This window comes from Ovis canadensis, chromosome 14 (assembly GCF_042477335.2).
Source record: "Ovis canadensis isolate MfBH-ARS-UI-01 breed Bighorn chromosome 14, ARS-UI_OviCan_v2, whole genome shotgun sequence".
Taxonomy (NCBI): Eukaryota; Metazoa; Chordata; class Mammalia; order Artiodactyla; family Bovidae; genus Ovis; species Ovis canadensis.
In genome coordinates, this window is record NC_091258.1 from 31,437,935 (window position 1) to 31,463,489 (window position 25,555).

A 25,555-nucleotide genomic window follows, 5' to 3' on the forward strand; every position below is an offset into this window, starting at 1 on the left:
CTGGGGTCAGGCGGTGGGAGTCTCTACAGACAGCGTGACCCACAGTGTTTTCCAGATCTGGCCTTTGAAGATGGGAAGTGTGTTCAAGGCCTTCTAAACAGGCATCTCCTCTCCCTTCCGGCAGCGATCCAGGAGGCCGGGCCCTCGTAAGACTCCCAACTGACCCAGAAGGGACCTGAGCACTGAGCTGAGCCCAGCCCTGAGCCTCTGGTTCCCCTCTGACACAGAGAGCCTGGACCAACATTCTCACAGGCAGATCTTCCATTTACAATTTCATCTCACAATTCACAGTAATGCTGGAGCTGTGTGTGTGCGCGCACGCTCAGCCATGTCCAACTCTTTGCAACCCCATGGATCATACAGCCCACCAGGCTCCTCTATCCATGGGATTTCCCAGGCAAGAATACTAGAGTGGGTTGCCATTTCCTCCTCCAGGGGATCTCCCCGACCCAGGGATCAATCCCGCATCTCTTGCATCTCCTGCATTGGCAGGACGGATTCTTTAACCAACTGCGCCACCTGTCTGGGTTCAAATCCCGGCTCTGCCACTTCCTAGCTGTGTGACCTTGAAGCAAGTCACTAGCGTCCGTGTGCCTCAGTTTCTGTCTGTGAAAGGCACCAAGAAGGAGAACTGGCTCCTAGAAGCGACTCCTGCATGGGAGTGATGGTTTCGTTAACCAGGACGATGAGACCTACAACGGGGCAGGAAGGCCTGAAACTCTGATCACACCAGTAAGGTCTCAGGCTGCTGGGCCATTCACATACAATCGATTATACTGTTTCTCTCCAACCGCAAGTATGTGTGTCGCCGTGCCAGACCTAAAGCTGACCAACCTGTCCAGGCATTGACAGTGAGTGAGTGTCAACAAACGAACGGTTTTCCATCACCAGACTGTCCCAGACCCTCCTTGCGCTCCATCCCCAGCTTGCTCCAGGGCAGCCATGCTGGAAGGAAGCCCAGCCTGCCCTGAAACCTGGTCCAGGGAGGCAGGAGGTTCTGGTGAGGCAGTTACACAAAGGTGAGCCCCTTCATCTCCCAGCTCAGACTTAGTGACCAGCAGAAGGGAGGCAAAGCAGAGCATGGTTGGTTTGGTTCCCTGAAACCACCCACTGTAGGCTGCTATCATCCTGGTGCCTGCCACTCAGATGGCTCATTCCAAAGGGCCTAGGGGAAGAGAGAAGAAGCACTGAGGAGGAAAGGACCTCCCCAACTGAGCTGGGCTGGAGGCAGGCGGCGGGGTGCAGAGAGGCCTGGAAAGTGGCCCCTGCGTAGAGACGCACTTGGCAACCATTTAATGGTGGCCAGAATGAAATCAGCTGGCAGGGGGACATTATTTGGCCTGAGCAGTGTTTTTTCAAATATATCGATTGACCAAAATGAGATAGCATTTCACATCTAGGAAAGCTAGAATCCACAAAAAAAGGAAAATTACACGTATTAATGAGGATGTGGAAACATTGGAACCCTCATATCTCAATATGAGCTGCTTTAAAAAGACTTGAGTTGCTAATTTTTCAGTCTAAGAACACCAGATAAAAATCCAGCTCTCTGGCTTCTCTTTTTAAAACTAAGATGACGTGGGGATTCTGGGCCCAGGTAACCTGTCAGCAATCAGCTGGCACTGAGGTACGGCTGTCCTGGTGGCAAGGCCTGGGGCGCAGTGCACAGCGCCACCTCCCTGCCACCTGCCCGCTCACCTGTGCCACCAGCCTGCCCCAGGTGAGCCTTTGAACTTGGGACCCTTGTGGGCTTTCACAAAGGACTCTCACAGTTCTCTAAGGAATCTGAATTCACAGCCTGGCAAAGTAGGAAGAAAAGCTTGAGAGTAATCTATGACCCCGCCCCCCAAATCACGTGCGCAATGCTCTGTGCATTTGGGAAGAGAATCCACACTTCCTTCCACTGGATGCTTGGGGCTTTCCAGGTGGCACTAGTGGTAAAGAACCCGCCTGCCAATGCGGGAGACGTGAAAGACAAGGGTTTGATCCCTGGGTCGGGAAGATCCCCTGAAGGAGAGCATGGCAACCCACTCCAGTGTTATTGCCTGGAGAATCTCGTGGACAGAGGAGCCTGGCGGGCTACAGTCTGCAGGGTCGCACAGAGTCGGACACGACTGAAGTGACTTAGCACACACACAAGATACTGTCCCTTCATCCCCCTTTCTATGGATCAGAAAAAAACAGGATGCAATGGGAAATGAGTTAAAACCCACACCCACCAGGCACCCCCATACCTCAGCTCTGAACAGTCTCCTTCGCCCAGGTTCTGCCACCAGCAGCCCCCTCTTTGCCAGCGGAGAGGCAAGGGCAGCCCCCTCCTCCCGTGACGCCCTGGCCAGAAGGGAGAACTGCAGGGAGATGCTCACCCTGCTCGCCTCCCTGCTAGGCGGGGCTCTCCATCACTGTTGGGGCCCTGACTCAAGGGCACAGACAGGGCAGGTCAGGGTGCTCCTGGGGGCGGTGGCCACCGGGTCCCCACAGGAGCAGAGGCCACTGTGCCTCCTGCTTCTTTATTGCCGCTCTCCATCATGCTCCCAGAGCCAGGAAAAGCGGGCGAGGGGACAGCCAGCACCCTGGGGAGAGGGGGCGGAGCTGCCCGGTGTTCACGGCTCCGCACTCCCAGCAAGATGCTCTCTGCCTCCCTCTTCACCTCACCCTGCGTTCCTCCGGTCTGATGAGCCAAAAGGCCCTCCATGGCCCGCTTGGGCCTTCCGCCGCCAGGGACCACGGTAAAGCCCCCACGAAGCCTCGGATCTCTGCTCAGCTATCTACCTCCCAGTGGCGGGCAGCGTGGAGGTTACACCCCAGGCTCCGGGGGCAGAAGGACTCGGGTTCGAGCCCCTGCTCCACAGCATCCTGGCTGGGGATGGCGGATCTGCTGCCGCACCGTTCCAAGCCTCCTTCCCTCATCCACCAAATGAGGACGGGAGCTCTCAGTGATGGTGCCAAGGGTGGCTTGGGGAGGCTTTGCTCCCCCATAATCTTCTTTGGCACCTGCCCCCATTCTCTGATGCAGCCAAGTGACATTTTCTCAGCTTAATGAGAAGCGTTATTCTAAAGCAGCCTCAGCCAGGCCTTTGGCCCCATCCTCTACCAGATGGCAGCCCCGAACCAGCCCGTGGAGAAACTGTGGACTTGCTGCCGGAAATACCACCCAGCTCCCAGGGTTGTCACGATGGCTCAGGGAGACCCTGGGGGGTAAAACACGTTTGCTCCGTGTCCTGGCACAGACCAAGTATGTGCTCACCAAACGCCAGGCCCCACGTCCAGGACTGCCTCCCCTACCAACCTCATCCTGCCACCCGGGACTTGCGCCATCTCACAAGTCCCGTGCTCAGGGAATACAAGCTGACTTTAATAGCCTGAGTCCAACAGGATTGGGAAGGAAAACCTATCACGTGCATGCACTGTCAAAAAGACACAATCAGAATCAGGCCAAAGGAAACGGAACAATCCATTGCCCGGCTGTGGATTATCCAATGCCCGGGATGCTCGGCCTTCCCTTTCCCGCCTCCGAGCGGATGACCGAAAGCTGGCCAGCACCAGGGAGTCCCTGAGGGCCGGAGGGAGTCACGAGGGGTCAAGCACCTCCTCCTGCCTGCGCGTGCAGGGTGCGCTCAGCTCTTGGCTGGAAACTTGCAAGCTGCACGCCCTCCACCACTCCCAAGAGCTCCCGAAGGCCCGAAGGCTGGTGCTCCCACTGTGGCATCAGGGTGTCGTGGACCCCAGGCCCGCACACAGCCCTCGGCATCACCCCTGCTTTCTACAGGAGATACGCCCAGGCCCTGACACCCCCTGCACAGAGCTCCGCACCCACCACACCCTCCCGCATGCTGCTGCTGTCCTGGTCTGTCCTCGTCGCCGCTCGCACCACTGGGAACACAGCTGGGAGGGAGGCCCTTATATGGACACGACCAGGCTGGGCGCTTTTCTGGTGCGGGGCTTTGGAGCACAGCGGGGACCCTCATCAGAGCTGGCTGCAAGCCTGAGCACGTGCACCCCCACATCCGTCAGGACGCCTGGATGAGACGTGGAGTTTCACAACCTTGCAGTGTTCCTCCGAGCGTGGGGAATGCATCTCAACCGCACAGAAAGAGACAGGGCATGGGCCACCCAGCACCTCCTCTTATCCTGCCTACAGTGTGGCCCCCAAGGCCTGTCCTAACTCAGGACTCTCCTCCTGAGAACGCTTGCACCTCCCCACCCTGGCTTCATACCCGGCCCCTGCCCTAGAGGGAGCCCCTGCCACCAAGAACCAGGCACCTGCAGATACCGCAGTACCCAAACCTGAGCCAGCCAGGACCCAACCAGGACCCTTCGGACTTTCCAAGCAGCACAGCTCCCTGGACCAGGAGTCCAGGAACCTGGTTTCAGGTACTGGCTCCCCACTTGCCTGCAGCTCAGTCTGTACCAGCATTCCCCATATTTCAGTCACCTGGGAACCATCTTCATGATTTTTTCCTGAATCCAAGCATTATTACTTAAAAACTTTGTCAACACAATTTTCTCACTTAAATGACTTCCGCATCATCTTATATCACATGCAGCCATAAAATCACAAATTCGATGTGTAACCGTTCAAGTGTTAAGTGTTGGTACGCCTGACGCCTAACACCTCGTTTCTGCAACGACTGACCCAGAGCATACCTCCCTCTTTGCCTCAATTTCCACACCTAAAAGACAAGGAAGCTGAACTAAATGGCTCCCTCACAGGTCTTCTCAGGCCCAAGATTCTCCCCCATGGAACTGGAGACAGATGGCCAGGATCCTGGGACAGGGGACAAGGCAGAAGAGTCTGGGGCCTACTGGAAAGGGAACAAGGGCCCTGCTGTCAACGAGGCTGACAACTTGCACAGCAAATGGCAGAGTGGTGCCCTCCATTCAGGAGCTCCCAAGGACCCCAAGCCAGCTGCAATCCCAAGCTCCATGGGCAGCTCCAGATTCTAGAACTTTATAGGGAGATAAACCTCATTCACCCACCTCTTTCTATAGCTGGGGAAACTGAGGCACCAGAAGGCACTTAGGCAAGTGCAGAACTGAGCAGGAAAACCCAAGTTCCCTGATGGCCTAGTCACCCCCATCACCCTCCAATGGCCACGGCCCCGCATTCTGATCGCTCCTTCTTACCTCCCCCTGGAGGTGTGGGCTCGGGTCTGCCCACCCGAGAGTGCGATGCAGCCCCTTCCAGGAAGGCAAATAAAGGAATTCTGATTTCGATTGGCATTTAAAGGTCCCATTAGAGTGGCTTTTATGCAATTAGGCTGGAAAGAGTGTGCAGGAACGCCCATGGCAGGGAGCTTCAAAGCCTGCATAGTGGGGGTGCGGTGGCCCAACTGAGTATGCCCACAAGAGGGGAACACGGCCCCCAGGGGAATAAGGGCATATTAGCCTCCGTATGTAATAGATTTTATTGACCATATGGAACTGATATAAAAATCACGTTGCACGGGGTAATCTGGACTGGAGACAGGAATGTGACAGGAAGAATATGACTTCCATAACCAGCTGGGTGGCTTTCTGAGTTTTCTGAGCCAGCCCCCCAGGACCCCCACCAAGTTTCCAGCCGGCCCCTGGGCATTTACCTGATGCCGTCACGGAGGAATCCCAGGCCAGCGAGAAGTCCGAGGCCTCCCCCTCTTCAACTGAAAGAGAGAACAGAGATGGGCCTGTGAGTTTTGAAGTTGTGCAAACAGGTCATTTGTGGTGGGGGTAGGGGGTGGGGAGCGTGGTGTGTGCAAGACACAGGGCAAGGAGGAAGGATCCTTTGGGGGAGTCCCTAGGGAGTCCCTATGATACCCATGACCAAGGGTGAAAGGATCAAGTCTACAAAGGGACTTTTGTTGGTTTCACAGAGATGTAAAATACTCAGAACAAAACCTAAACAGCAAATAAGTGCCATATCTGCACGGTTCCCCCATCCTTGCACCCCCAGCAGACATCACAAATCAATCACAGCACTGCCTCGAATCAGATGCAGAATCACATTCTTTCTCTACACAGAGCTACAGGCCATTACTATCTATAACCAGAGTATCCACTTGAGATAAAGCCATGTGCCCCTCACAGGAGTAGAGTGAAGACCCAGACCTCTCCCTGATCCTCCAGACACTGACCTCCTACCAAGAGCCCCTCAGATCACCACCGAGATGTGAAGGCTTTCTCGATTATTCCAAGAAACAAACAAGACACTCTCAGAGGTTGGCAAAGTGTGGGGTGCTATCCTTTATACCGAGTGCTGACAGACAGACCTCAGGACATGCTGGAGTTGATTGTCCCGTGGTCAGCAGTCCTGGGCCAGCGACGCCACAGTGCAACTCACCTCTCCACTCTACCCCAAGCCCACAGAACCAAGCTGGGGAGGGACGGAGTGTCCCGGCCACCCCACGTCCTGCTGTGTGAGACGAGGCGGGTGGAGGTGGTAGCCATGCACTAGGAGAACACAGGAGAAATTCTATACAGCATAATAAAACTCTCATCCTGGAATCAATCCCAGTCTGGGGCATGTAATAATATTAAAGCTGGGTTATGGACTTTGTAAAATGGAACTCTGTTTAAGCCAAAAATGTGCATACGCAGTATTTTTCAGATTTAACGGGCTCTGAAGTTCTGCACACGTGCATGCCGAAGCCACCACGTACCCCCCAGTTCTCTCTACAATGCCGCTGTCTCTCTGCGGGCACACGCTGTGAGCCAGGCCCTGCACCCAGGGTGTTCACTCCCTGTCATCAGACTTTTGAGAGGTGACAGGACAGGCCTGAGGTCCTATGCTAGAAAGAGTCCGTACAGAGTCGGGGCCAAAACCCATGGCTGTCCATCTCGAAGGCTGCTCGTGTGTCCACCTGAGACACAGAGGTCCCTATCCAGAATCCCAGCAACTGGGAACTAGAAAGCAGCAATCCAGCCCGCCCTTCAGAAGGCAGGCACACAGTATGCAGTCGACCTAGGGGAAGAACAAGCAGGCTGGCTTGTGGTCAGACGCTGGATTCAAATCCCAATCCTGCCTCGAACCAGCTGTATGCATATGTGCACACTAAGTCGTTTCAGTCGTATCTTACTCTTTGCAACCCTATGAACTGTAGCCCGCCAGGCTCTTCTGTCCCTAAGATTTTTCCAGGCCAGAATACTGCAATGGGTTGCCATTTTCTCCTCCGAGGGATCTTCCTGATCCAGGGATCAAACCCGCATCTCGTATGTCTCCTGCATTGGCAGGTGGATTCTTTACCATTCGTGCCACCCGGGAAGCCCCTAGCTGTATGACTGTGAGTAAACTGTTTAATCTCTAGGCTTCAGTTCTCCCATCTCAAAAACACAGGCAAAAACAGTACCTAAGCCACAGATTATTGGGAAGATTCCATGGGATGACGGTTGTCATCCACTGGAACAGAGACTCAAGCACTCAGGTGGGTTTGATGCCGAGACTGGAACAACTCTTGGAATTAACAAGTCCAGCCCAGCATGGCCCTGCCCCTGTTTTATCCTCTACCCCTGATATTTCCCCCTCCCCACAGAGCCTCACAGGACAGGTTTCCTTTTAACTTTTAGAAACAGCTTGCCCAGGAGGGCACATCCACATCACTGAGCAGAGGCCAAGGATTGCTAACCAAGAGCCCTCCTTCCCAGATTTGCATCCTAAGAGGAGAAGCTCAGCATCTGAGACAATGAAATGCAGAGACGATCTGGATTGGGATCTGGGTTGTTTGACTTAGCCAGTTACAGCTGAGGTGGGGTTTTCAAATATGCAGCTTTGTAAATATGAATTAAGACCTTGAGTCAGACAAAACTGATATTACTCACTAGGCTGACTGCAGCCAAACAGCCTCTGAAACACAGGCGGATAACGCTAGAATGATCAGAAGCAGGCTGTGCATGAGAGGAGCAGCAGTTTTCATGGCTACACCAACAACTCAGTTTCTTTCACATTTCGCTGTTTACTCGCTTTAAAATGGAATATAGGTATTGCTTCTATTAAGAAGTTGCTGCCAATGTGTAAGGTCACAGTGGTACCATTTCACAGGATGCTTTCAACAAGATCTGCCTTGGGTCCCTAGACCTTCTCAACCACAAGCTCCAAGACATGAATGCAAGGTTCCCAGTTCTCCCTTTGCCCTCAACGTACTCCGAGTATCAGGGCAAAAGGCCCCACGTTTGGGTGACTCAGTGTTTTTTGGTTGGGAAATGTGACCTCCCGAGTCACTGAACTGGAGGGTGTCCCCAAGATGCCCAATCCCTCCCTCCCTAAGATCTGACTTCCACCTTCATGGGAAGGAGGAGAAAACATCTGCTCTTTTGGAGCTCTTGGGAGGATTCAAGCTTCTGTTTCTGGGGACAACGAGCCTGCAGAGGTGGGAAGACGGGGAGAGCAGACTGATGCCCTGGCTGGGGAGTTTCAAAGTGGCAAACGTCATTACGGGCAAACAGCCGCATCACACACCAGAACCCCCAGAACCACACCCCTCCCAGCGAGGAGCACACAGGCCAACTCGCCTAGTGACATGGGCACGAACACGCTTTCTGCAAACTGCTGGCCCACGTCTTTTTGAAGGTATAAATACACTGTCCTTTATAGATTCTTGATGAGAAGTAACGCCCACCTCCACCACCACCATCACGCGGCCCTGCACTAGCTGACACTGAGCGTGAGAAGGTTCTCCTCCCCTCCAGCTGGCCTTTTCTGCCCAGGCAGGTCTCTTCAACAACAAGATAACTGGCAGGGGCAGCAGGCACAGAGGAAGGAAGGCCTGCCCTACAGCTGGAGCCAGGCACTTGCTGCGGGAGTGGGGAGGGGAGGCCGAGCCATCCCCAAAGCGGAATTCCACTAGAGAAGCACGATGAATGCCGAGGGGTGAGCATCACAGAGAAAATTTGATCAGCACAACGTCCAGTACATACAACACCCAGAGGGGCTGCCCAGCCAGTGAGGGGAGCTTGGCGCTTTCCGGGGACTTCCGCAGACTCCAGACTCTAACTTTTTAATTTATAAGATACTTGGCATCACTGAGGCCAAAACGCACACCCCCAGCCTTGCCCTGTCTCGAGGGAAACACACGAAGACCCACTCCTGTGAGCGACGGGCATCTGCAAGCACGGGGTGGGCCACGTAAGGCCAGTGGGTACACAACGGGAGTGCAGGAGGGGGGACAAGCGTGTAAACATGGGAGGCACAGTAAGTGTGAACACACAGGGCAGGGGTGCAGCTGCAAGTGTGTACACATGGGGGGGACCACGTGCGAAGTCTGCATGCAAGGCACAGACATACAGGGCTTATGCTCACATGGAAGAGGACACAGACAGCATTCACCGTGGTTCCTCGAGTGTGTTAAGAAAGATTCTGAGGCTGTCTCAGGGCTTCTGAGGAATCAAAATTCCATGTTCTCGCTCTGCTCTGGGGTCACAAGTCGCGGATGGCTGACTGCCCCACGGGTATATACACCTGTGAGCCCCACCAGACGCTGTCTCCCCAGCTCAGCAGCAGGTTCATAAGTGACCACAGCCCCCCTACTCTGGGAGCACCCGTAGCCTGCCCTCTGTGCACCTTGATGACTGTTGATGAGATGCCAGTGAGACCCTGTGTGTTGGCCTCTGGACTTCAGGAAGCCAGGGGCAGGTGGTGCTAAGGGCACTTGTTCCTGGCCTGGGAGGAGGGTGCTATCCCCAGGGCTCCCCATTACCTTGAAGATGCAGAGGAGCTGAAGCTGGGGAAGGGGAAAGAAAGGGAGGCAGGGGGCCGTGGGGAGGGCTGCCAACAACCTGGCCGAGGCAGGGCTGTGGGACTGCTCAAACTCAGGCCGGGTCTGGGCGGACAGACAAGGTGCAGGGAAGAGGCAAGAACGTTCGAGGGTGAGAACTGAGGCAGGCAGTGTCGGGAGGTGAACAAGAGTGACAAACAGAGCAGGCATTGAGCCGAGGGCCAGAGGGGCCTCCAGCAGGGCCAGCAGAGCCCAGAAGGCCCTTCCCTCCCCCAGATCCACACCAGGCCAGCTGCTCAGCCTGTCTTTGAGGATCTGAGAAGGCCCTGTCCCTGGCTGTAAGTTTCTGGATATGCACATAGCTGGGCACTTTCCAGTGGAAAGGATCCATAGTTTTCATCACAAAGATCTAGAACAACTGCCCCTCCCCTGCCAAAAAAAAAAAAAAGATTTTATTTGAGGAGGGTTCTCAGCTGACCTCACCTCTGGTTGGTGTTCCCATTAAGGGATCTCTCCATGCTTTCTGCCTTTGGCCCCAGGGCCATCTTATCCTTAGGGAAGGGTGGGCCCACCCTGGCCTGACAAAGACTCCCTAGAGGCGTCCCTGCCCAGCGGAGGTGGGGAGCCCGGCAAGGAGCACAAGGCTGCCTCAGTTCATCCCTAGGGAGACCCTCTTACCCACACCAGGCCAGGGCCCGGGAAAGTAAAAGACATACTGAGAACCCAGACTCTCCTTATTAAGCATAAAATGGAGCGTCACTCCTGACTTGATACTAAACAAACTCAACGAACGAAAAAGGGGAAAGCAGGAAAGACTACTGTATATGGATGGATAAGGTGTGCACTGCACAAAGGGCCCAGCAGAGGCGGTGAGAGAGGGTTAAATTCAGCCCGCAGTCTGTCCACTAAGCAGTGTGTCCTGGTGCAGAGCTATGAATGCCCAGAGGAGGCGGGACCCCTTGCTTTTACATAAAGGCATAGCTGGCCTTTTTTCTAATTCACAGAGATGTGCTGTAGAGCATAGCCCATGGCCAGCTCTGGCATGAGGCTTGGGGCCAAATGCCCATGGTTGGGGCCAAGCAAATCCAACCAGTAGGCCCACACTCTCCAGGTTCCTCTCCAGTGGGGATGGGGATGGGGAGGGGCTGAGGATGGGGGTGGGGGCATCACAGAAGGGAATAGTATAGGCTCCTCTTAGCCGAAGCTAAAGCCACCTGAACCCCCAACGCCAGCCCCCTCACGAAGCTCAGACCCTCAGAGGAGCCCAGACCTCACGACAGGGTCACATCACAAACCCATTTATTTAACTTCATGATTCCCTGGCCACTTGCTGAAAAGAGAAGAAACTAGCACTGCAGATGGTGCCATTGTCCTCCATGAGTTCTCACACAGAGCCAGGGTACAAGGAGGGCTGAGGCTCTATGCACCACACCCCGGCCACCTGAGCACCTCACCACCAGGAGGACAGGTCTAGGACTCAAAGCAATCTATTTCTGCTCTAATGGCAGAAAGGGAAGAGGAACTAAAGGGGCTCTTGATGAAGCTGAAAGAGAAGAATGAAAAAGCTGGCTTAAAACTCAACAGTCAAAAAACTAAGATCATCGCATCCAGTCCCATCACTTCATGGCAAATAGACGGGGAAAAAGTGGAAACCACGGCAGATTTTATTTTGGGGGGTTCCAAAATCACTAGACGGTGAAATTAAGACACTTGCTCCTTGGAAGAATAGCTATGACCAACCTAGACAGCTTATTAAAAAGCAGAGGTATTACTTTGCCGACAAAGGTCCATATAATCAAAGCTATGGTTTTTCCAGTAGTCATGTATGGATGTGAGACCTGGACCATAAAGACGGATGAGTGCCAAAGAATTGATGCTTTGGAACTGTGGTGTTGGAGAAGACTCTTGAGAGTCCCTTGGACAGCAAGTCAATCAGAGAAAATCAACCCTGAATATTCACTGGAGGTACTGATGCTGAAGCTCCAGTACTTTGGCCACCTGCTGCAAAGAGCCAACTCATTGGAAAAGACCCTGATGCTGGGAAAGATTGAGGACAGGAGGAGAAGGGGGTGATAGAGGATGAGATGGTTGGATGGCATCACCAGCTCAAAGGACATGCTGCTGCTGCTGCTGCTGCTGCTGCTGCTGCTAAGTCACTTCACTCATGTCCAACTCTGTGTGACCCCATAGACGGCAGCCCACCAGGCTCCCCAATCCCTGGGATTCTCCAGGCAAGAACACTGGAGTGGGTTGCCATTTCTTTCTCCAATGCATGAAAGTGAAAAGTGAAAGTGAAGTCGCTCAGTCATGTCCAACTCTTAGTGACCCCATGGAGGGCAGCCTACCAGGCTCCTCCAAATATGGGATTTTCCAGGCAAGAGAACTGGAGTGGGTTGCCACTGCCTTCTCCACTCAAAGGACATAAGTTTGCACAAACTCCAGGAGACATTGAAGGATAGGGAAGCCTGAAATGCTACAGTTCATGGAGTTCCAAAGAGTCGGACACAACTGAGTGACTGAACAACAAAGCAAAGAAATATATTGGGTTAGCCAAAAGGTTGATTCATGCTTTTGGTACAATCTTATGGGACAACCCAAAAGAACCTTTTGGCCAATCCAGCATAAACCTGGGGGAATCTAAAGCAGCTCCACTTGGCCCCACTCAGCCCTGCTTTGGATCCTGCCTGTGGGCCCAGGGCTTCAAGCCTCTTGCCCAAGCTCCCAGGGTCTTCCTGACCACCAGCTACATAACCACCCCTGTCCACCTCCTCAAGACCCTCTCCCTGACACCCTGGCCCTGGCCTTCAGTGACCCTCATCATGCAGCAGCGGTTTGCCAAAGTCAGATGCCTTAGGATCAAATCCCCATCTGGCACGGACTGATGTGTGACATCGGCAAATGAAGGAACCTCTCTGTGCATAACCTACCTGCGAGGTAGCATAAAATAAGAAGGTGTTAAGAAAGCACATGGTCCTGAGCCCAATATCAAGGTGCCCGACAAAGAAGAATGACCGTATAGCATAAAGCGCTGTTTCCAGTGTACTCTCAGTCCCATTAGGGAGACCCCCCCCACCTTCCTCTTCCTCCCATCCGCCAGCCTCTTTGACACAGAGGCAATGTATCAGTGATACTAGGAACAACAATCACTTATGCTCTTCATGCACATTTTCATGTTTATGTTTAATCTTCCCGATGGTTGGACAAAGAGCGATGGTGTCCATCTCAAAGGGGAAACCAGGGCCTAAATGATTTTTCTAAAAACTGAGCTAAATTATGCAAGCAATGGAAGTAGAGCTCAGATTTGCAGCCAAATCTCACGTGGCCCCAAAGCTCGCACATTACCGCCAACCCACCTGCCTCTCAGCCCGTGCTGAATACACGGAAAGTGAAGGCCTGAGCTTCCCAGGCCTTCTGTGCCCGCTCAGAAAAGCCACAGCTGATGGGGAAGGGTGGAGTTGAAATGACTCCTCTTTTGGGACCCTCCAGAGACCAGCCTGCAAAGTCAGTGTTGAGTGTGCCAGCCTAGGGCAAACTCCCCTGCTCCTCAGGGGCTGGATTCTGCCTCAGTCTGGGTTCCCCAGTCCTAAGGCAGGGGTAATAAAATTCCATTTGTTTTGAAGACAAAGTGAAATAACACACATGAAGAGTTTAGTCCGGTGCCTGGCATATGCTAGAACACTGAAAAGGACTCCCGTGTCTGTGCCCCCAGCAAATCCACTCAGGCTGGGGAGGCTTCCTGTAAATTCCCTTTGGGGTCCCGCCTGCTGGGCCTTAACACTTGGAAGGCCCCAGGCCCCCCAGGATGCCCTCATGTTTAATCCCGCCTCTCCCTGAGGTTAGTGTCCCTGTTCGTATATATATATTTCATTTCATACCGTCTCCCCTGCACAGACTCGTTAACCAGAAACACACAGCATATAAATGTGAATTTATGACGGGGTCTGGCTCCCACATCCTGTTTCAGTGGCAAGCCTGGCTTCTCACCCACCAGCTGTCCAGCTCTGATGGAAGGTGACAGAGCCGAGCACACACTCTGCCATGCACGGAGGGGCCATGACAACATCCCACACAAAGGGTGCATGGAAGCGGCCTGTTGAGTGCTAGGGACATGAAGGTGGGCACCAAGGCCTCTGGGTCAGGGAACATCAGCCTGGGGTCCCTGCCCCCACCCCAGACAGCACCCGCCCAGATCTATTCACTGTTTAGTGTGGGGAAAAAAGAGAGAGTAGACCAGAATTCCATTCTCTTGCCTTGTTTCCACTTTCATTTAAAGAGAAGCGCCATAAAGTAAGAGACTACGTTTTTTATGACCCCTTAACAACTTCTCTGTGCTAACATACTATAAATAAACATCAGTACCTTGTTACACACGTGGTTTATCTTAAACACAAGCAAAGAGGAAACTGAGTCTGCTATTGAAAACTGGTGTGTGTGCATGTGTGTGTGGGTATGCGGGTGTGCGTTAGTGTTTTCATTTCATTTTCAACACACAGACCATCTCTTTCTTCATACCAAAAGCCCCAAGCCTTCCCCAGGAATGAACCGTAATGACCATTTCCAAACATGCTGTAATTCCATAGGGATGTCCCAGGGGTAGGGGCAATCATAACTCTTTGCAGTTCAAGGAGTCAATACTTTTCATAAGTCTGATTGGGGAGCGGGTTATTTCATTGGCACAGATGCAGCCCCCCAGCTCAGCCCCACTGCCCACCCACCATGGTTATAACGCACGTGGAGGCCTCCAGGAGGTCCTGAGCACCTCCATCTGGCAGCTGGTCTCCCCAAGATAGGCCTCACATCATCCGAACCTGCCCAAGGTTCCTGAGGGGATGAGCATCTCGGGGTAGGGTGGGAGTTTCTCAAGCTCCTGGAGGTCCCCAGGACTGGCAGGGCCTCCCCAGACCTCCCCCAGGAGCTCGGCTGGTTCACACTCCTGCACCAAGTGTGACAGACACTGTTCTCCACATCAACTTCCTCCTTTTATTTAAATACCTTATCTTCTAACCTCCTTCTAAGCAGTGCTACTCACGAAATCACACATTCTGGTGTGGTAGTAACAAATTTTCTAATAGCTATTAGAATAAACATATAAAGTAACATTTTCCTAAGAGTAGAATAAATATACACAGAATGAAGGGAAAACAAAAAAACGTCATTCCCCTATCAACCACCTCTATCGCCACAGGACTCAGGGATGTGGAAGGTCACATCTGGGGAAAACAGGTTTGGGTGGTGCTAGGTGACTTCTGATAAAGCAATGAATGGGGAGGGGGCATCCTCTTTACATCCTCCCACCCCAAGACTGCATCACAGTTGTCCTATACAGGATCTCCCGAAATCCACCCAGCCCATTTAAGTTCATTTAAGGGTAGTGCTGAGCAGAGGAAGGCCGTTGTTGTTGGTGGTGGTTTAGTCGCCAAGTTGTACCCGACTCTGCGATACCATGGACTGTAGCCCACCAGGCTCCTCTGTCCATGGAATTCTCCGGGCGAGAATACTGGAGTGGATTGCCATTCCCTTCTCCAGGGGATCTTCCCAAGCCAGGGATCGAACCTATGTCTCCTGCACTGGCAGGCAGATTCTTTATCGCTGACCGGGAAGCCAGAGGACGGAAGGATCCATGCCAACTACAAACCCCACCCCACCCTGCACAGGGTGGAGCTCGTGGGCCCACCAGTGCCTTGAGCGGGAGATGGAAAATCCGGGCAAGTCAGTAGCTTCCCAAGCGTGCCTGCATGCACCTCCCTGCATGAGGCAGTGCCCGAGCACAGGGGCCTCACCAGCCTGGGACCACTGCCCAGTGCAAGCACCTGGCTGAGCCGGGGGGGCAACCAGCCTCAGGAAGCCCCACCAAAGGCAAGGCCCCAGAAAGGGCAAGGGGACGGCAAGGGATGTAGCTGAAGGCAGGCAGCCTGCAGCCCCCAGGCCCCGAGGTTGGTAAAGAGCCCTGGAAGGAAGCGTGGCGCTGGGGAGGGGGGAGCCCTGAGCCCTTCCTCAACCACATCTGTCTCATCCCACAGTCCTGAGAGGCCCGAAGCCTGCCAGATGTGGGCCGCCCGTGGGGACCGAGTTCATTTTCCCCACGTCCTGTGATAATACTTGGCTGTGTTTATTTAACTTTTTGCTTTGGATGGAGAGGAGATGGGCCAGGAAAATCAGTTTGGCTCCCTTGGATCAAAACATCACAGCCCACACATCATGCGAGGACACCCACACAGAGAAGCTCCCCCTGCACCATCCGAAAAAACACATCTGGGCCGCTGCTGGCAGGGGCTGGCCCGGGGCTCTCAGAAGGCTGCTCAGTGCAGAGCAGGGCGTCTGAGCTGCTACACACACCCGGCTTGGCCAGCCAGGGTCGGGCGCCCCCCAGCATCCATTGCCACACTCTCAAGCAGGCCCAAAGGCTCAGAGAGCTTTCAGGTGACCCGCGGTGCAGCTCATGGGGAGGGGAACCAAAATTCACAGCCAGGCCCCTCCCTGTCCCCAGGCCCCGAGGAAGGTGAGAGAAGGATGGACGGCAGGAAGAAAGGAATGTCCCCGAGGAAGGCTCGCGAGGGCCCAGGTCCCCGTCCTGCACCTGCACATACAGACATGGCCGCAGGGGACCTTCGTACCCGCCTGGCTCCTGGGGGACCTCAAGGAGGATTCACACACCCGTGCCCCCTGCTCTCGCAGACTGCTTTCAGGGCCACTACCAAGGCCCATGGCCGCTGAAGCAGCTCCCAAGGCTGGCAGCAAGGTCCAGGAGCCTGCAGCAGGAGTGGCCACCGGGGCCCAGACAGGACAAGCATGGGAGCTCCCCCACTGCCCGTCAGGCAGGCTCAGCCACGCAGCCGGCAGGACCGGGGCCTTCCCTCAGGCCTCCTCTCACATTCTCCCCCAGCCGACAGCCCACCCACTTTCTTTTTCACCCTCAGCTCCTTCCCTTGCTGAGAAGGGGCACCCACATAGCCAAGTCCTGCCTGGGCCCCACCTCCTGCAAACAGCACTCCTCGACCCCTGGAGATGAGCATCCTGAAGACCCGTCCACCCATCACGGGAAGAGGCCCACGGACACGCTGGGCAGCCGGGCCACGTGGGCAGGGGGGGTCCTGGGGACCTGCAGACTAGATTGGAAGCCGGGTCATGACCCTTGCTCACAGGCTCCTCTCCCAACTGTGGACAGCCACTGAGGGGACTCCGTAACAGGAGCTCAGCGCAGAACCCTCCCCGGTCCTGCCCTGCCACATCCGGCTCTCTGGTCTGGGTGCCTCCGTCTGCACTCTTCTTCACGCCTCTGCAAGGAAGCTCATCACTGCATTTCCCTATTGGGAAACTCCAAGAGCTGAGAGCACAGGCTTTGTAATCAGGCAGACCTGGGCTCCAAGGCCTGGTTCCAACACTGACGAGACGGGCGAAACCAGGCGGTGGTTTACTGCCATCCTTGGGTTTCTCTAGGTCAAACGGGGCGACATGAATATGAAGTCCTGGGAGGTACTGCGAGGCAAGGAGATGATGCAGGAGGATGCAGAGCACAGCACCAGCAAAAGCCCGTAAATGGTGCCCACCCAGGGGCAGTGGTAGTGGCCGTCTTAGCTCAAAAGGCCAGCCAAGGTCCCTCCAGGAACATTCACACGGGGATTTACGGCATTTGACTCACATTCTCAGCCAGGAATCACATTTGCTTCTTGAGGGTGTTGGGTCAGGATGGACAAGTGTGTTACATGTCACAGAAGAAAAAGGTGAGGTCGGAGGGGTGAAGAGCCTGCAGGTCACACTTGGGTGTCCTCCAGTCTAGTCCAGACTCCAAGACTGGGCTGTTTTCACGGTCCTGCCAGATCACCCTTGCTGTTAGCACGGCCTGCTGTGCTAGTCACTGCTGATCATGCACTCCAGTTCAGGGGTGTTGGGGGGGACAGAGGCAGCATCCCAAGAAGCTAACGCAGTCGGTACTTCCTTACTGGAATGGAAAACTGGGCAGCAGTCATTTCACTATAAGGCTTAAAAGCGTCCACAAGCTCACTGAAGACCCGGGACAGATAGAGAGCAGACTGTCATCGGGGCGCCCCCGGTGCCAGGCAGGAGGCTAAGCACTTTGAGGGCATTTGTTTGTTTACTCCTCACAGCCCCTTCATCCCAACCACCATGAGAAAACTGAGGCTTGAGAATCGTAAATGACTTGTTCACAGTCACGCAGCGGCAGACTGGGGAAGCCAGGCACCCAGCTCTGCCATTCCAGTCCTAACCACTCTTGCGGTCGCGCTCATCACCTTCAGAACCACCTTCAGCATCCTCTGCCTGCGTCCACCCCTCAGCCCCTCTGCCCACAGGACCCTTCCCCAGCTCACACAGCTGTGCTCCAGCCCATGCATCTGCAGGCCCTCCCGCCTCAGTGCCATTGCTACTGGTGCACCCTAAAACGCCCCCTTCCATGTCGGAGGCCCCACCTGATCTCCACTATCCACTGCAGACCCCTGCATAAGTAGATCCTCTCCCCCTACTCCTCCTCCTCCCTTCTCAGTGCCCAACTCAGCTGAGGTCCCTGAGCATGTGAGGCAGCCCTGGGCTGTGAGCTCCTCCAAGCCAGGACCCCACCCTACCTCCTTCTCTAGCCAGGGAGCACTCGTTACCGCTGGTTAAAGTGAATTCACCCCAAGCCCTTGGCTTTTTACCTTTTTTAAGTCCCCAGACTGTAGAGGGGGGAAAATTTTCAAACACAGATGGGCACACAAAGCAATATAAAACTGTCCTTTGATGCCCCCTTGGACACGCCCCGGGTATTCTGGAGTGGCTGGCCTAATGGAACGCTTTCTATGCATTACGTTTTCTTTTTCTTTAAACAAAAGTGGGATCCCAGTCATGTCCTTATGGCCCCCGGGTGTGCAGGGCGGCTCTGGAAAGCCGGCCAAAGAAGTCCGTGGGCCCAGGGGAGGTGGCCAAGGAAGGGTGCCAGGGTGATGGGGGGTCTTGAAACCACATCTTAGGAGGGAAAGCAAAGGAATGGATGCTGTTCAGCCCAGGGGGGCAGGCTCGGGGGACACCAGAGCTGTCTTCAGGCATCTGAAGGGCTGTCATGGGGAAGAGGGACAGAGCTTGCTATGTGGCCTCAAGGGGTCAAACCGGGACCAATCAGTAGAAGTCACTACAGGGAGATTTCAAGGACGAATAGATAGGATTCCCTCAGCAGAGGCTGCAAGGGAAGGTCCACTCGGGAGGTAGTGAGGCTGCTGGCATAGGAGGGCGTCAAGAAGATAGGGAGACCCCAGGGGAATTCAAGGCTCAGCTAGAAGAAGTTACAGTTGACCCTGACAGGCTTCTCTAGACCAGAATCTCAGAAGGCCTCAGGAGGACCAGAGCTGAATATGGAGGGGGAAGGGAGAGACAGTTGGGCTGTCAGTGACCCATCCAGCAGCCACTCAAAGCTGCCACCCAGAGTATGCTCAGTAGTTCCGATCTTCTGACTTTCTGAGAAAGCCAGACGTCTGAATATTTATATGAATCACTGCAACTTTTAAACAAGCCCAGTAAATTTCTTCACTGACTAGCATCACCGACTCAACGGACATGAACTTGAGCAAACTCTGAGAGATAGCAGAGGACAGGGGAGCCTAGATCACAAAGAGTCAGACATGACTTAGCTGCCAGCTAACTTGTCACAGACCAGAGAGCATCTTTGCCCTGCATGCTGGAGACCCCCTAGACTAACAGGGAACTCACAGGACACATGAGGCAGCTGAAAGGGAAGGGCCTCAAAGAGCAGCCATCCTCGCAGGGACAGAAGGGGTTAAGGCATGGTTTGGCTCTCTGCTTCACTCCAGGGCTGCAGCTGGCCTCCAAGCCCCCCTGGAGGCTCTGTCAGCTGCCCAGCCCCCGTCCAAACTGCCTGCCTTCGCCACTGAGCCCGGAACCCCAGATCTGGGAACAGGACAGCTGCCCTGGGGCTGGCTGGCCGCAGCCAGCCAGGAAGAGATTACGTTCCCCAGGCCCCGCTGAGAACCATTTGCTCATCTAGGATGGATGCCACAGGGGCAGAGAAGCAGACCCCTGTGCCCACTCTCCTCTCCCTCTCCCCCTACAGTTCCTGGCCTGCGGAGAGGGTGAAGACCTCCAGAGGCACAATCACCAAAACAGTGACAAGTATGATTGTTCACTGAGCGTGAACACCAACGACCGGACTGGGTGTTTACACACAGTGGGGGCTCATATAACCCTCGCAGGCGTAATCCTCACAGTCACCCTGCGGGGAAGCGTTTAACCATCCTCACTTCGCAAGCGAGGAAACCTATAGTTGGATAGGTCCAGACACTCACCCATGGTCACACAGCCAACAAGAGGCAGAGCTAGGATTCAAACCCGGTTTATCCAATGATCTAAAACCCCACATCACACCACTGGCTCCCAGGCGTCCACATACTCTCTCCACCTGGTTACGCTCCATGGGGTCCAGGTCCCTGGGGCCTGACTGGCTACGGGAAGGGAGAGGACAGAGTCAATGCCCTAGCATAGAGCGGGACGTGCTAGGCGAGGATGTTGAGCTGCAAGCCCTACAGGGGCATCCACAGCAGATGGCCAATGTCTCGTAAGAAATGGGGGGTGGGGCTGGGGCTGGGGTTAAGGGGAGCAGCTCCAGCTGCTCGACAAGACCCCCATGGCCCCAGGGGTAACCTCAGGACTGGTCCCATCACTGTTCCTGGAATTGAGCACCCCAGTGATTCTGACATCACCCCAAGTTAAGAGCCTTGGGTCCAGCACAGTGCTCTGGAAGCACGGCAATAATACCTGGGAAATCTCAAGTTGGATGGGCTGGTTTCATTTATTCAAAAACACATTAAAACAAATACACAGGTATTCAAACCTAAAATGTTTGTGCTACCCTTGGGAAGAGCCGTGGGGGCCAGGAGCAGGCTCTAGGAAGTTGGCTGGGTTTTTTCTTCATCTGATGCTGGTTACACAGATACACTCAGTTTATGAAACTTCCCTGAGCTGAACTTTTATGACTGGTACATGAAACTTTAACAATAAAAATGTATGTGTATGTGTTAGTCACTCAGTCGTGTCCAGCTCTTTGCGACTCGATGGACTGTAGCCTCCCAGCATCCTCTGTCCATGGAGTGCATAGCCATTCCCTTCTCCAAGGGATCTTTCCAACCCAGGGATCGAACCTGGGGCTCCTGAATGCCGGTAGATTCTTTACCTTCTGAGCCACCACAGCTGCAGGTTTAACAATAAAAAGCCAACTTAAAAAGCACTGAGGAAGCACTAAATTAACCAATTTGAAATCATGTCTAACAGACTGGAAAATGAGAGGAGAGAGAACATACATTATTCATACGTGTGCACATACGTGGAACTGCTTCGGAACTAGGCACAAGAATCGAGTACCACCCGCGGCCTCTAGGGAGGAGAAGTGGATGGTTGGAGGTGTATTTAATTTTGTGTCTTGTGCGTTTATTAGCATTTTTTTTAATGTTTATATGTATTCTACTTTAAAGTCCCCTGCCATACCACCAGGGGTACCCAAGGTGCATTTTGGGAAGCAGTGCTATGTCAGCCCCTCTTGGTCCCCTCCCAGGTCTGGCCCTACTAGGCTGAGGGACTTTGGGGAAACTCCTGGCCTTTTTGGCACGCTTGTCTCCATGGGCACTGCCACACGGGATTTCCCAGGGGGCCCTCCCAATCCTGACGCCCTAGATGTCATCACTGGATGAATCCGACTCCATGGCCCAAAGCCAGCCTAATGGGCAACTGCTTCCTCCATCTTCAGCCCTCCCTGACCCTTATCCCAGACTTTGGGACCTTCCAAGACAGGACAACCCACCAGGGCCACATGTCAGTCAGGCAGGGTATTGCCCACCAGGTACCCACTGCCCCAACCTCTGATTCAGCACCCTCCTTGTGCCCTAAGGAACCATCTCTCATCCACTTGGACCTTGATGGACCATCGGTCAAAATGTTCTGCCCTCCCCTGGACACAGCCAGGCTAGATGCTCAGACCTTCCCAGAGATGGATCCTTGAGCAAAGTTAACACAGGAGATAGAGCCGGCAGGGCTCTTTGACTGCAGGGGCAGCTCCCTGAAGACAACAGCCATTCCATCTAGCTCCTCTCATCTCCGAAGCTACCCTGTCTGGGTCCTGTTTCTCCTCCTATTCATTCCATCAGCTCTCCCCTGTTGCTGCTGTTCAGTCACTAAGTCATTGTCCGATTCTTTGTGACCCCATGGACTGCAGCACACCGGACTTCCCTGTCCATCACCAACCCCCAGGGCTTGCTCGAACTCATGTCCATTGAGTCGGTGATGCCATCCAACCATCTCATCCTCTGCCGCCCTCTTCTCCTTTTGCCTTCAATCTTTCCCAAGCATCAGGGTCTTTTCCAATGAGTCAGCTCTTCCCATCAGGTGGCCAAAGTATTGGAGCTTCAGCTTCAGCATCAGTCCTTCCAATGAATAGTCAAGGTTGATTTCCTTTAGGATGGACTGGTTGCATCTCCTTGCAGTCCAAGGAACTTTTAAGAGTCTTCTCCAGCACCATAGTTCAAAAGCATCAATTCTTCAGCACTCAGCCTTTTTTAAGATCTCCCTTATCCTCTCGTCAAACTTCATCCTAGCCTGAGTTGTCCAGAGCTTATTTCTGTCCTGTGTGACCACTGAACCCTGATGGACAGGAAAGTCACATAGTAGCTGAGATCATCGGGGTGGTCCCACCAACATCCCCCACCCAGAAACCCACCCCAAACAGACCAAGAGCTCTCTAGGCAGGAACCAGGGCTCCACACCCGTCCCCCCAACCTAAACGCCTCGTAAAGTCCAGAGGAGGCCTCACTCGGGCTTCCCAGGAAGAAGCTGCAGGAAGCAAACACCTCCTCACTCAAGGACATCAGCAGGGTCAGCTGAACCTCCACTTCCTCCTGGAAACCCCGGAGGAGGCAGGAAGCAACACGGCCAGGAAAGGCGTGCAGCTGTGCCCAGGGTCTAGCTGAAGGCTGCCAGGGGCCGAGAGCCGGGGTAGAGAAGGCCCTGGGCCACAGTCACAGCCTGGCACTTGGCAGCTGTGAGACCTCGGGCCAGGCCAGTAACACAACGCTTTGAAGCACCACCTGGAACCTGGACGTGACCAATCCTCGAAGGGTAAATGAAGGGCCGGGCACATCGTGAGCCCCACTAAGTCATAGTTACTTCAGTCAACGTAGTATAGGGTCTGAAGGGCAAACACGGACACAGCGGGGAGTCCCTCTCTCAAGTGGGCAGACTGAGGCTCAGACAGGAAACATGCCTGGTCCTGAGAACTTCCCGAATCTCTCCGCAAACCTCTGCATTTCCCCTAAACAACCAAATTAACTGGCCTGGCTATACAATTTGATTGAGACAGTTTTGTAAGCCAATACTGTAAAACATTTAATTTTTTTAAAAATGCACACGCACAAAGAGCTCACAGATGGACAGGTGCAGTACCCCATTTCTCCACCTGTTTTGAACCCAGGAGCATGGCCGCAGATGGGGGAGTCTGAGGGAGGGAAGCCTGGCACGCGAGCTGGGAGGCAGGAGTCGACCAGACTTCCCTGGGAGTGTGGACGGCCAGACAGACAGAAGGGGCGGGAGGGGGCTGGGTCTCTTACGAAGCGGCCACAGAGCGCCGGCTTCCCTTCTGCAGCCCGGCATCCTTCAGCGCACATGCAAGCCCCTCTCCCGCGCCGCCACACGTGGAGCAGCACGCTGCCAGGGCCTCGGGCTCTGGAATGAAACAAATCCAGGCCCACAGCTGGGTGACCTTCGGCAAGTTACCCAACCTCTCTGAACCTGTTTCCTCATCGCAAAATGAGGATCGAAGAGCACCTACCTTAGTGGGAGGATAATGCTGCTTAGTAAAGGTAGCCATTATTTTTTTAATCAATTTTTATTGGAGTACAGTTGATTTACAATGTTTTGTTAGTCTCTGCTGTGCAGCAGAGTGAATCAGTTATACATATACAGTATCCACTTTTTTAGGTTATTTTCCCATAAAGATATTATCAACAAAACTATTAATATTATTATCTGCTTCTTGCCCTGACACCTGCAACTACTCCTGGAAAAGGAAAAAAATAAGAAGTCCCTGGGCAGCAACTGGACAAAGACAGATTCTGACAAAGAGGCAGAACCGGAAGCACTCTGGGGTCTCCCAAACTTTGCTAAGCAGTGGGGCTCCCTGACCTTTCCATGAGAAGGCTAATGCATAACCCTAATTCACAAAAGGGGAAAGAGAACTAGGGGCCCAGCATCCTGCTTCTCAGCCTCCATCTGGCTAGTCATCCAGGAACAGTGAGAGACTACTGATCCAAGCCAACATCCTGTTGGACAGATGGGGAAGCTGAGGCACAGGGAGGTGGTGCAACCAGGGCAAAGTCACACAGCAAGCGAAACAGGGCTGGGCCAGGCGCTATCACTGCGGCAGCTCATTTAACCCTCAGAGTGCTGGCAGCGCTTGAGGCCTCCAGCGCCAGACAGATAACAGACAGGGGTGAGGAGGGCTGGTCGTGACACAACAGGAAGCGATGGGAACCGTGGCCTTCCACAGCACGTGTGCCCTCACGGAAACAGGCAGAGCCAGTCGATCCCTGCTGTGCAGGAACCAGGGCCAGTGAGACCAGATCTTTGGATTACTCTGAACAAACTCTATAAATCTGGATTGTTGTGCAAATGTTTCTGAATGTTAAGTGTCACATTCTATTTCCCAACAAAGTTCCAGCCTGAGCAGCCAATAAGCAAAATACTCTGGCCCTGGATATGGTCCTTGGATAACCAGTTTGCAACCTCCATTCTGGTATTTCAGCACAGGTCCTGAGTGTGATTTTTGGCCCTGAGTCGAAATGATATGAGAGGTGCTTGGAGGGTATCTTCCCCTACAAATCAGTGTCACACCCAGGTGGCTAAAATTCTACCATTAGCTGTTCATTCCTTTGAGTCAACAGGGCTTTCCCAGGATAGTCTTCTAAAGAAAGAATCCAAGTGTCTAGAGGAGGGACCTGAGCCAACATTTCAGTTTCAGAAAATCAGAAGTTAATAATCATCACAACAACAATAAAAACAATGGCAATAATAAACTGAAACTGAGCAATAACTATGTTCAAGGCACTCTCCCCTGTACTGGGGGACACAGCTGTCTGGGAAGGTTTTTGAGAGCAAAGAAAAGCACAGGTCTATTTCAGATAAGAAGCTGCTAAGTGTGAAAGTCGCTCAGTCGTGTCCGACTCTCTGTGACCCCATGGACTGTAGCTCGCCAGACTCCTCTGTCCATGGGGTTCTCCAGGCCAGAATACTGGAGTGGGTAGCCATTTAAAGTCCGCCCCCCAGAATATCACCCCAAGCCGAGATCAGACACTTGGTGTCTTTCCAAAAGAGAAGCATCCACCACATTTGCGGTCTCAAAATAAGTCTGGCATCTTCCAGGGACAAAACTTTCAGCTGCCAAATAGCTGGGGCACGGCCGAGGCTCTGGCCACCTGACGTTCTGTGGGGAAGGGGGTGTGCATGGAGTGCTGGCAGCAGGGAGGGGAGGGCAGAGGGAGCTGGGGGAAAGTTTATCTCCACACTTTTCCCTAAAATGCTGATCTTAGGTCTAGACAACAGAAAAGACGCTGCTAAAATTACTAGGAAGGCTTTCCCCAAAAGGCATTTGGGTACATCTGATTTTAAAACACACTTGCAGAGGTCCACTCTCTCGGCTGGCCCCTCCTAGGCTTACAGATGAGGACTCCGGGAAGGGCCTCCAAGATTATGAACTCCATAAAGAGATGAGGAGGCCAGGAGAGGATCTCCCAGGAGGCAGAGCAGAAACCGGAAGATGGTGCCCCAATAACAACCCAGGGTTTGGACCCCACTGTCACAGGGACCACCATGTAACTTAGGCTGAA

At 53.7% G+C, this 25,555-nt stretch overlaps 1 protein-coding gene across 1 annotated transcript in view; it reads right to left on the reverse strand.

The window, feature by feature from the left end:
* Positions 1-25,555, reverse strand: part of ZNF423 (zinc finger protein 423) — a 343,000-nt gene that overhangs the window by 280,685 nt on the left and 36,760 nt on the right. Inside the window, exon 2 of the mRNA XM_069552748.1 lies at positions 5,583-5,642. Coding sequence (XP_069408849.1) covers positions 5,583-5,642 — 60 coding nt within the window. The remainder of the gene's footprint in view (positions 1-5,582; positions 5,643-25,555) is intronic.